General features: G+C 46.1%; 1 protein-coding gene across 3 annotated transcripts in view; it reads right to left on the reverse strand.

The window, feature by feature from the left end:
* NELL1 (neural EGFL like 1) overlaps positions 1 to 12322 on the reverse strand; it is a 572342-nt gene that overhangs the window by 425780 nt on the left and 134240 nt on the right. For all 3 annotated transcript variants that reach the window (XM_060177021.1, XM_060177020.1, XM_060177019.1), the window contains exons 8-9: positions 6873 to 7007; positions 4920 to 5022 (exon numbers count right to left, since the gene is read on the reverse strand). In XM_060177021.1, coding sequence (XP_060033004.1) covers positions 4920 to 5022; positions 6873 to 7007 — 238 coding nt within the window. The remainder of the gene's footprint in view (positions 1 to 4919; positions 5023 to 6872; positions 7008 to 12322) is intronic.

Consider the following 12322-nt stretch of genomic DNA (forward strand, 5'->3'; position numbering starts at 1 on the left):
AATCTGTACATGACCATTGGCAGGTGGATACATACTCCCAGCCTGTTTCTACCTCCCCTTAGTGGGGTGGGACTCTGGGGAGGTGAATATGGGCCCCAGATAAGATTGATGGGGTTGAAAGATGGTGACTCAGAGACAACTCATGGCCTGAGCTCTGCAAGGAGGCTGCTTCAAAATTGCGAAGTTCAGGTGAAGGTAGGAATTCTGGCCACCAGGTTCCAGATGCTACCATGATGCCAACCAATCTTCCCTGGACAGACGACCCCCATCATGTGTCCTGGAGCCCTGTTGCCTCAGAGTTCTGCCCCAACAGTGAAAGACAGAGACAGGCTGAGAGTATGGATCCACCTGCCAACGCCCATGTTCAGCAGGGAAGCAATTACAGAAGCCAGACCTTCCACCATCTGCACCCTGGGCCCATACTCCCAGAGAGATAAAGAATAGGAAAGTTATCAGGGGAGGGGATGGGATACAGAGCTTTGGTGGTGGGAACTGTACCCCTCTTATCCTATGGTCTTATCAGTCCATTTTATCAATAAATAAATTTTAAAAAGATTGATGGGGTTTACAAGTAATGGTATTTATATACTTTTCACATATTTGGGAGTTTCTTTCTTCCCTGATCCAGCTTTCTAGCCCTATTTCTAACTCTGACGCCAGCTCCCTGGTCCTCTGCATGTTAGCTGTCGGGCTCAAGCAAAAACTGGTAAAGTCATAGGCCCCTGGAGTTTGTTTGTTTTAAAAATTAAATAAATATACACCACAAAGCTCAGCAGTGCCCGATACAGAGTGGATCACTCCAATCTGCCTCCTCTGATATACAGAGGACAATGGCGTGACGGGCAACTCACAGAAACAACTGAACACCCCCGGCGGATGCAGTCACCCCAGCCCGCCACACACATGCCTACAGCTTTGTTTCTGTCTCACAGACACAGCCTGGGTTACCATCAGAGAGAACGACTCCTTTGCCCTTGATCACCTCTATCCCTTTGCAATGGAGAGCGTGGCAGGCACAGATAGCATAATGGTCATGCAAAGGGACTCTCATGCCTGACCCTCCAAAATCCCAGGTTCAATCCCTGGAATCACCATAAACTGAGCAGGGGGCAAAAAGCTTAAAGCACAAAAGAGTAGAAGATCTGTACAATAAACACAAAACAATACCAAGAAATCTTCATTTTTTTTTTTAGAAACACTAATCCCCAATAGTTTCTTAAATTCCCCGTCTGCTATTATACGATACATCGGGAGTCGGGCGGTAGCGCAGTGGGTTAAGCGTACATAGCGCAAAGCGCAAGAATGGGCATAAGGACCCCAGTTCAAGCCCCCGGCTCCCCACCTGCAGGGAAGTCGCTTCACAGGCGGTGAAGCAGGTCTGCAGGTGTCTATCTTTCTCTCCCCCTCTCTGTCTTCCCCTCCTCTCTCCATTTCTCTCTGTCCTATCCAACAACGACATCAATAACAACAACAATAACCACCACAACAACAACAATAAAAAAACAACAAGGGCAACAAAAGGGAAAATAAATATAAAGAAGAAAATAAAAAGAAAAAAAAATACAATACATCAAGACAGGAAGAATGATCTATAACTACAAACAACTGCCTTCCCATCATGGGCTCAAAATGTAACAGCACCAGGCCACCTAGCACTGCTTATGTCATCATCATCTCGCATGACTTCCAGAAGCACCGCGAATTTTTTTTTAAAAAAATTTTCCTTTTAGATCAACTCCAAAGTATGTCCTCCAGAGTTGGGAGTGTAATGTTACAACCATGAAAAAGGCAAAGTTCGTGGTCAAAGAGCTGGTACACACACACACACAAAAAAAAAAAAAAAAAAAAAGAGAGAGAGAGAGAGAGAACACAGGGCTTGAACATGTAAGCCTGGCTCCAGCTCTGGCAGTACATACGTCAATACTGCATAAGCCCAAGAGGTGAAGTGACTTCTGCCCCCTTCACAGCCCAATTCAGTCTCTCTCTACTTCCTTCTCTCCCCACCCCCAGTCTCTCCTAAGATAAATCTTAAAAAAAAAAAAAGAGGGGGGGTCCAGCAGTAGCACCATGTGCGAGTTAAGCACACATGGTGCGAAGCGCAAGGACTGGAATAAGGATCCCGGCTCGAGCCCCCTGGCTCCCCACCTGCATGGGGGAGATGCTTCACAAGCAGTGAAACAGGTCTGCAGGGGTCTTTCTCTCCCACCCTCCTCTCTCGATTTCTCTTTGTCCTATCCAACAATAGCAATGGGAACAATAACAATAAGGGCAATAAAATGGGAAAAATGGCCTCCAGGAGCAGTGGATTTATAGTGCAGCACCAAACCCCAGCAATAACTCTGAGGCAAAAACAAAAAAAAAAGGAAGAAATCTCAAAGGTCCTTTTGAAAGAGTTCAACAAGAGATGAAACTAGCACACCCAGTCCAGCTGCCCCACTTCCACATTAGGTGAGTAAATGCTCTTGAGTAACACCAAGCTAGACCCCTGTGTTCTGAAGACTTCACACTGGCATTATTTTGCTTATTTTGGTAGAGCGTCACCTTGAAGACACATTGCAGGAGCCGCCTTTCTCACCTAAGCATTCCTTCCCCGCAGGTCATACGGTTCAATGCAGAAGCTTTGGACTTTGAAGTCAGACAGAAGCAGTTTCCCATCTCCTCTCTTCCACGCACCGGCCTGCAGCCGTGGGGAGTTAACTCCACTAAGCCTAAGCTTCCTCTAAAGCAAAAATAGTAACACAAGTAATAATAATACCCAGCCTCAAAGGACTGTGCTGAGGATTCAATTAAGTTGTGAGATGAAAGCACAGAGCAATAAAATTGGCACACACCAAGACATTTTTTAGATGTGTTTCTTTTTTATTTTATTTATTGGATAGAGACAGCTGGAAATTGAGAAGGGGAGGGGAAAATAGAGAGGAAGACAAACAGAGAGACATCTGCAGCCCTGCTTCACCACTTGTGAAACTTTCCCGGAAGGAAGGGACTAAAGGGCTTGAACCTGGGTCCTTGTGCACTGTAGCGTGTGCGCTAAACCAGGTGCGCCACCACCTGACCCAACACCAAACGTTTTAAACAGCAGCCTTGTGCTACTGCTGAATTCCCATGTTCCTTGCACCTTCTCACTGGAAACAGTCTCCGTCACAATACACAGCAAAAAGAATTTGGTTTTGATTTTTTAAAAATACTTCTCCCTTTTTTATATTAATATTTACTTATTATTAGATAGAGACAGAGAAACTGAAAGAGGAGGAAGAGACACAGAGAGAGAGACCTACAGCTTCACCACTCCTGAAATTTTTGCCCTACAGGTGAGGACCGGGGGCTCGAACTTGGGTCCTCGAGCACAGTAATGTGAGTGCTCAGTCAGGTGCGCCACTGCCTGGTGCCCTGGAAAAAGAACTTTGAAATCATTACTATTTTTAGATCATAATTATTTTTAAATCAAAGACATGCGTCAACTCTGAGCCGGTTTACTGCTCTCATTGAAGTTCCCCGACCCCTCCCAAAAAAAAAAAAAAACACCTCACAGCAGTCTGTTCTAGATAAGACCTGAGATAGCCAACACACAGATATCAGCCCTGAGCTTGATCAATCAGTAAGGCTGGAGGAAGCAAAGCACACGGCGGCATCTTAGCATCAGCCAAGAGTTCACAGATCAACCCTCCTCCACTGCCAGCCAAGTCACCTCATTCCCTCCTGTTGATGCCAATTCCTTCTACACAGAACAGGAAGAACGGCCTATATTGTGTCTGCCATAACACAGGCTGTTGGGACATGAGCATAATGGGCACACAGCTGACGTTAGCCTGGCAGGCATTCCACGGCCTCACGAAAACCCACAAGGGACTGTGGGTTATAGGAAGTTACTTAAGGACTGTCTGGTGGAAGTCACTCTCTATTCCTGTGGTCCTTGTCTACTCTCCTTCCCGCCCTGCCCCCCCCCCAAGACCCGCCAAGTGCTGGTAACTGATTTATGGCCTCATGGCTCGCACTGTCATGACCAGCCCATCTTTGCCACTTGGCCTATCTTGCTGTACCTAAAGACCCCGCCATGTACTAGACAGACTTCCTGTTTGTTTAAAGACCACAGGAAAGTCTTTTATTTCTTCATTTATTGCCTCCGGGATTATTGCTGAAGCTCGACGCCTACACTACGAATCCACTGCTCCTGGAGGCCATTTTTCCCTTTTGTTGTCCTTGTTTATCGTTGTTATTATTTGTTGCTGTTGGATAGGACGGAGAGAAATGGAGAGTGGAGGGGAAGACAGAAAGGGGGAGAGAAAGACACCTGCAGACCTGCTTCACCACTTGTGAAGTGACCCCCCCTGCAGGTGGGGAGCCGGGGGCTCAGATCGGGATCCTTACACCAGTCCTTGCGCTTTGCACCATGTGCGCTTAACCTGCTGCGTTACTGCCCAGCCTCCGTCTTTTTTTTTTTTTTTTTGCCTCCAGGGTTATCGCTGGGCCTCAGTGCCTGCACTAGGAATCCACTGCTCCTGGAGACCATTTTTTCCCATTTTGTGGCCCTTCTTGTTGTTGTTATTGTTGCCACTGATGTTGTTTTTGGTGGCTAGGACACAGAGAAGTCAAGAGAGGAGAGGAAGACAGAGAGGGGGAGAGAAAGATAGACACCTGCAGACCTGCTTCACCGCCCATGAAGTGACCCCCCTGCACGTGCAGAGCAAACCTTGCGCTTTGCTCCATGTGCACTTAACCTGCTGTGCCACTGCCCTACCTTTGTATTTTTTAATTATTATAACAGGTGGCATAAATAGAGCAGCTCTCCTGTCTTCTTAGACCAATAGCAGAAGTTGTGTCTCATCAATGCTGGTGAGTGGAGACTCAAAACAGCAGGAGGGAAAGGAACCTCCAGGAGCAGAGACCCACCCTGACCCTGACGCCACATAAGCACTTACGTCGGCAGACTTTGCAGCACTGGCCAGAAATGTGCACTGGGAGGGAGTCCGGGGAGCAGCGGAGCAGGGGGCAGGACATCCTTTGACATTCCACAGTACCGCTCTGGGAGAAAAGCACAGGGAAAGGAATCTTAGGAGCTCCCACGAGGGAGAAAGTTCATGTCTCTTCCTGGAGACCTCACAGCAAGCAGGTGCAGTACAAGAGATCCCAGTCCACCCCAGGACCGCAAACACAGATATCCTCCCAGCCTGAGTGGACCCACGTCACCTCCATTACTTTGCTGATACACATCACTGACTTCGTTCCACCTGACCCTGCCAGCTAAGCAGATTTGGCAGAAAATGAAAAGGCTATTTGAACAACATAAATAACTCCTCTAACAGGCCCTGCCAATCACCGTTTCCAGCGCTAACAGTCTGTTTTGTATATTCCCATACAGACCAAGGTATTCTTCAGATATTTATCGAATCATTTCCAATGGCCACAGTTTATGTACTAACCGTTCAGGAGAGAGGGACGCCTGCAGGTCTGAAATGGTTGATGGATCCTTCGTAAAGTACAACAAAAACACCAAGAAACTGATTAAACTGCCCTTTTAGGTTATTTTTTCTGGCAGTAAAAAAAAAAATGTAACCATTAGGTTGTCCTAAAAACAAAACAAACAAACAAACAAAACACTGGAAGTCGGGCAGTAGCACAGCAGGTTAAGCACATGTGGCACAAAGCGCAAGGACCCGTGTAAGGAACCCAGTTTGAGCCCCAGGCTCCCCACCTGCAGGGGAGTCGCTTCACAGGCAGTGAAGCAGGTCTGCAGGTGTCTATCTTTCTCTCCCCCATTCTGTCTTCCCCTCCTCTCTCCATTTCTCTCTGTCCTATCCAACAATGAGGACATCAATAACAACGATAACTACAGCAACAATTAAAAAAAAAAGGGGGCAACAAAAAGGAAAAATTAAAAAAAAAAACACTAAAAAAAGGAACTCCTTGCTCAGGCTGATACTCCAATCTCCACAGTCCAAATACAAAACTTCTTAATAAAAAGAAATCATGTGAGATTGTGTTTTCATTTCCAAGTATTTACAGATAACATGGCACTGCTCCAGCTTCCCCTCACAATGGTGCAGATCACAAAACAAACGCTTAGTGAGAAAAAGAAAGCGCCTCTTAAAAGTATCATCTACAGGGGTCGGGCGGTGGCGCAGTGGGTTAAGCACATGTGGCGCAAAGCGCAGGGACTGACGTAAGGATCCCGGTTCGAGCCCCCGGCTCCCCACCTGCAGGGGAGTCGCTTCACAGGCGGTGAAGCAGGTCTGCAGGTGTCTATCTTTCTCTCCCCTTCTCTGTCTTCCCCTCCTCTCTCCATTTCTCTCTGTCCTATCCAACAACAAATTGCATCAACAAGGGCAATAATAATAACCACAACGAAGCTACAACAGGGCAACAAAAGGGGGGAAAAAATGGCCTCCAGGAGCAGTGGATTCATGGTGCAGGCACCGAGCCCAGCAATAACCCTGGAGGAGGAAAAAAAAAAAAAGAAAAGAAAAGAAAAGAAAATGTTGTATTTATAATGTTAAAAAAAAAGTATCATCTACTTAGTGCAAAGCACAAAGACCGGCATAAGGATCCGGGTTCGAACCCCGGCTCCCCACCTGCAGGGGAGTCGCTTCACAGGCGGTGAAGCAGGTCTGCAGGTGTCTATCTTTCTCTCCTCCTCTCTGTCTTTCCCTCCCTCTCTCCATTTCTCTCTGTTCTATCCAACAACAACAACAACAATAATAACGACAACAATAAAACAACAAGGGCAACAAAAGGGAAATAAATAAAATAAATATTAAAAAATAATAAATAAAAAATAAAAGTATCATCTACTAAAGCAGCAGAGATCACGGCTCATCAGCCACCTCGCCCCCTGCAAGCCATATTAGTACTGGCGGACTGGCCAAGAGGCTTACTTTGCATGTGCAGTTCCTGCAGTGGTCGCCGTCCACCCACGTGTCTTGGTCTCTGTAGAGCAGTCCGCTCACTTGACAGGTCTTCTCACAGTGGCAGTTTTCCAACTGGTTAAGCCTCGTCTCAGCGTAATTCAGCTGCAAGCAAAAGGTACCTACTGTCATTTACAGAATCCAACTTCACGATCCTAACAAAACTAACAATAGCAACAAGGGGAAAAAAAAGCAGAAGGAAGGGAAAATATACTTCTAACATTTTTAACTGGATCTGCTTTTTAGTTTTTAGGATTTTTTTTTAGCATAAGGTGGAATCATTCTAAATTGAATACATATAGGTTTCCATGGCCTAATGAGAAACAAATGAGACATTAAACTAGCTCAGGGACCTCGTGGATCTGTAGAAATGTGTGTGCTTTCAGCCCAAGCCCCCACGGAAACACTTGTAACAGACGTGATCTCCAGGACTCATGAGTGTGTTCCCAGGAGATCTAATCAGGAACTCCAATACACTCACATTTATCTCCCAGCATCCTCTGCCAGTTTCTCACACTCTAACCACAATGTCAAGTTTTACAAACTAGGGGAATCACTACTTCTGTTTTGTGAAAAATTCTGGTGTGGTGAGGTCAGACAAAAGGAAATGTCACTGGGAGATTTATTTTCTCCCCACCCACCCCCCAATCCCACCTCACACGGAAGGTCTTAGGAACCCACTTAATGTACACATGGTTCAAAGAGGTAAGGGAACACATAGGTAATAGTAATTATCTGGCTTTTTTTGTGAAAGAGACATTTTTTAAAATACTTAATTTATTAACCAATGGGGAGGCTAGAACCAGGCATCACTCGGACACATGCACTGTTGCAGATTGAGCCTGGAAGCTCATGCTTGAAGTCCATGGCTTTGATCCACTGTGCAGCCTACTGGAAGGCTAAGAGAGCCTTCTTTATTTTTCTGTGTCGCTCAACTAGGACCTCAAAGTCTTAGAACCTTCTGTGTGGAAAACTGTTACCAACCCAGAATGTCCTCCCTAGAATGATTAGTCAGTCATTGCTCACACATCTGCAGTGGCGAGACATTCAGTGTTTTCCAAGAAAAACCACTTTTTGGTCATATCTAAGAATGCCTTTCTTGGCTTCTCTGTGAATTCTCACCCCCTTTTTCCTGCTACATATGCTTTCATCCTATAACCAGTCATGAACACACCTAACATCTCTCCAAATGCTTGAGGTCATCCTACCCATATCCCTGCCCCTGATACACACAGTACTACCAGGTTCAGAAACAGCCTCCCAAGCTAGAGTTCCAAGCCTTCTCCTCCGCTCTCTCTATGCCTCAGTGTGCCTTCAAGACTATGGTGCCCAGGGTGGGGGAGATAGCATAAGAGTTATGAACACACATTATCATGCCTGAGGCTCTGAGGTGCCAGGTTCAATCCCCCATATCATCATAAACCAGAGCTGAGCACTGCTCCTGTGAAAACATAAATGAATGAAAGGACCCAAACAGAAAAAGCCTAAGCATTCGTATGATTAGTATGACCAATTTTCACATCTATAGTAGTGAGTAACTCAACCCAGTGGTGGGATTACCTTCTCCCCTTCTCCTTACATAAAGACTGCCTTTATCAAAAAGAAACACGTTTTAGAAATAAAATTTTCTTTAGGCATTAAATTTTTAGTAAGGCAGAAGCTATTCTTGGGCTGGGGAGACAGCACAAGGTTCTGCCAAACCATTTCATGCCTGAGGCTCTGAGTCCCAGGTTCAACCCCCAGCACCACTATAAGCCAGAGCTGGGCAGTGGGTCCAATCAGTCTGTCTCTCTCTCTCTCCCTAAATTAAATAAATACTAAAAAGAAGCAGAATACTATAAAAAATTTAAAAAGAAGGTATTCTTTATGAAATAATTCATTTAGACTTCCACCTCCATGTCTCAGGTCAAGAAAAAAATGAGGTCACGGAGTGCAACCCAGCTGAGCCTGCCCCTTCCCCCTGGAGAGGAAGCTTTACGCTGTGGTCTCTTTATCTTTTTTTATTTTTCTCTCTCTCTCTCTCTACTTGAAAGAATAGCATAGGGGGTCAGGCGGTAGTGTAGCGGGTTAAGCGCATGTGGCGCAAAGCACAAGGACCAGTGTAAGGATCCCAGTTCGAGCCCACGGCTTCCCACCTGCAGGGGAGTCGCTTCACAGGCACTGTTGCAGGTCTGCAGGTGTCTGTCTTTCTCTCCCTCTCTGTCTTCCCTCCTCTCTCCATTTCTCTCTGTCCCATCCAACGACATCAATAACAACGATAATAATAACCACAACAATGGTAAAAAAAAAAAAAAAAAAAAAAAGCAGGGTAACAAAAGGGAAAAAAATGGCCTCCAGGAGCAGTGGATTCCTGGTGCAGGCACCGAGCCCCAGCAGTGACCCTGGAGACAAAAAAAAAAATAGAGTAGTTGCCAGCGGAGTAAAGCCCTGGCAACAAGGACAACCACCAAAAGAACCCAAAGTAAGGCTGGCAAGAGAGCTCACTGGAATAGCACACTCTTTCTGTCACGTGGGCCACCAAACTGGGGCAAAGGGCAATGCTGTGGCACCCCTCTGTCTCTGTCTCTCTGGAACAAAGGTAGACCTGGAGTACAGACGACCCCATGAAGGTGGTGGTGGTGATGGTAACACCAATATTAAGCTATTTCGGGCCAGAACTTTAGACACAGTAGTTGAACTGGGGTAATGACTCCCGCCATCTCCACAGCTTAATTCAGTTTCACCCCACTCATACCATCCAGTCAGTCACGATAGGCTACGCTTGAGAAACAGAACTGCAAATCTGGATTTTTGTGACTTCTCTTCCGACTCCTTCAAGCTTTTGAAATTTCTCAGGAAATTTTGTTTCTTGTCTGCCTTCTGCAGGTGATACTACTGGAGCCAGGGCAGTGGGGCACTTGGTTAAGTGCACACACTACAGTGAACAAGGACCCAGGTTCAAGCCTCTGGTCCCCACATGCAGGAGGAAAGCTTCATGAGTAGTGAAACAGGGCTACTGGTGTCTCTCTGTCTCCCCTTTCCCTCTCAATTTCTCTCCAATAAGAAATAAATAAATTGGGTGGGGGTAGATAGCATCATGGTTATGCAAAGAGACTGTCCGTGCCTGAGGCTCCAAAGTCCTAGGTTCAATCCCCTGCACCACCATAAGCCAGAGCTGAGCAGTGCTCTGGTGTCTTTCTCTCTCTGCATCTCTCTCAAAAATAAAATAAATAAAATACTTTTAAAAATAAGTTTCTTTAAAACAAAAAAAAAAAGAAATTTAAAAAGAGGAATGGTACTAATCAGCAAAGAAAAAGGAAAAAAAAGAAAATATGTGCACTACAGTCAGTCCCTGAAAAACAGCCAAATACAAGAAAAACTGTCTAAACTTCAGGGTACTTTTCAATCTACAACCTAACCCAAGAGTCTCTAAAGTCTACGATAATTAAATTACTTAGAAATTCTCTAGGGAGGCAGGCTGGGAGTACGGATCGACCTGTCAATGCCCACGTTCAACAGGGAAGCAATTCCAGAAGCCAGACCTTCCACCTTCTGCATCCCACAATGACCTTGGGTCCATGCTTCCAGAGGGATAAAGAACAGGAAAGCTATCAGGGGAGGGGGTGGGATACGAAGTTCTGGTGGTGGGGATTGGGAATTGTGTGGAGTTGAACCCCTCATCCTATGGCTTTGTCAGTGTTTCCTTTTTATAAATAAAATTTTTTTAAAAAAAAGAAATTCTCTAGGAAGCAGCTTAAGACATACTTGCAAGAAGAATCAAGCAACCAAAACGAGAAAGAAAGATAGGAGATGAGAAAAAGGTACTGGCACTGCTTCAGAGATGATTGTTCACCTCGTGTCTACCTCCTAGCAGCTTTCAGGGAAGGCAGGAATGGGGGGTGGCCCTCAACTATAAGGAGGTGAACTAGGCCTCTGCCCCTCCTCAAACGGGGTGTTGGCAACATAAACCAGCCTGCCACACTCTGAAAACCTGGAACTGTGGTGTCTCTCCCACTCGAAAAGGAAACTTGTCCGTTTCTTTCCTTCCAGGGTGATCGTTGAGACTCGGTGCCTGTGTTGCAAATCTGCTACACAGACCTGCTTCCCCACTTGTGAAGCGTCCCCCCTGCAGGTGGGGAGCTGAGGGCTCCAACCTAGAGCCTTATGCTGGCCCTTGCAACTCTGTACTTTGTGCACTTAACCAGGTGCACCACTGCCTGCCCACCTCCACCTCCATCTTGGAGCCTCTCCAGCCTGGAAAAATGATCCTGCTAGAATATCAAGATTCCACCAAAAGGCTCTTTGCACCCCTACCTGTGCCACCGGAAGCCGCCATGACCTGGCCGGCACTACACCAGGATGTGGTCACTCTCAAACACTCCCAGGTCAGACAAACCAAAACCACATTGCAATCAGTAATAGAAAAGAAGCGACAACTTCTCACAGATTATCTTAACCTCATTTCTACTGTCCCAGGACTGTCTATGCAACACAGTGATTGATGAATTCCCTGAAACAAGTAAGAGTTGAATGAGATCTTTGTCATTCCGAAAAAGGGCTCAAAATGTGATATTTATTTGTGAGATGAAATGTGTGTGAAAATCAGGAACAGATCTAATGCCTATCACTAAAGAGGAGACTATGTGAGCTTTTTTTTTTTTTTTTTTTTTAATTAGAGCACTGCACAACTCTGGCTTAAGGTGGTAGTAGAGACTAAAAAAGGAACTTTTAGGGGTCTGGATAGTGGCGCACCAGGTTAAGCGCACATAGTGTGACATGCAAGGTCCCACACAAGGATCCCGGTTCGAGCCCCCGGCCCCTCACCTGCAGGGGAGTCGCTTCACAGGAGGTGAAGCAGGTCTGCAGGTGTCTGTCTTTCTCTCCTCCTCTCTGTCTCCCCTCCTCTCTCCATTTCTCTCTGTCCTGTCCAATGAAAAATGGCCACAGGAGCAGTGGGCTCTCAGTGCAATCACCGAACCCCGGTGACAACCCTGAAGTGACTCTTTGTATATATGTCACAAGCTTCCCAGCCACTCGTCTTCCAAGTTGCTTCCAACTTCAATGCTACTCAGCTGTTAGGATGATGACGTCACCTCCTTCACCTCATCTTGGATGGGGCTGCAAGGAATCCTGTGACGTGAGATCAGCCAGACATCAGTAGGACACAGGGTGATCTCACTCATGGGCAGAACTTAAGAATGAAGAACAGAAAGGAAAAGGAAAAGCAGAAAGTAAAACTTAGACTGGTTTGGTGTACTGCAAGCAAAACAGAGGACTCCGGGACCGGGAGGAAGGACTGGGGTCCTGGCGCATGATGGTGGAAATGTTTTACAGACGCCTGTCATAGTAAGAGAAGAAACTGACCCATGTGGCAGCAACTGTACTGCTAGCCACTAACCTGCAAATAAAAAAGAACGTTTCAAAATCTGTCCAGCTTTACA

Source organism: Erinaceus europaeus, chromosome 17 (assembly GCF_950295315.1).
Source record: "Erinaceus europaeus chromosome 17, mEriEur2.1, whole genome shotgun sequence".
NCBI lineage: Eukaryota > Metazoa > Chordata > Mammalia > Eulipotyphla > Erinaceidae > Erinaceus > Erinaceus europaeus.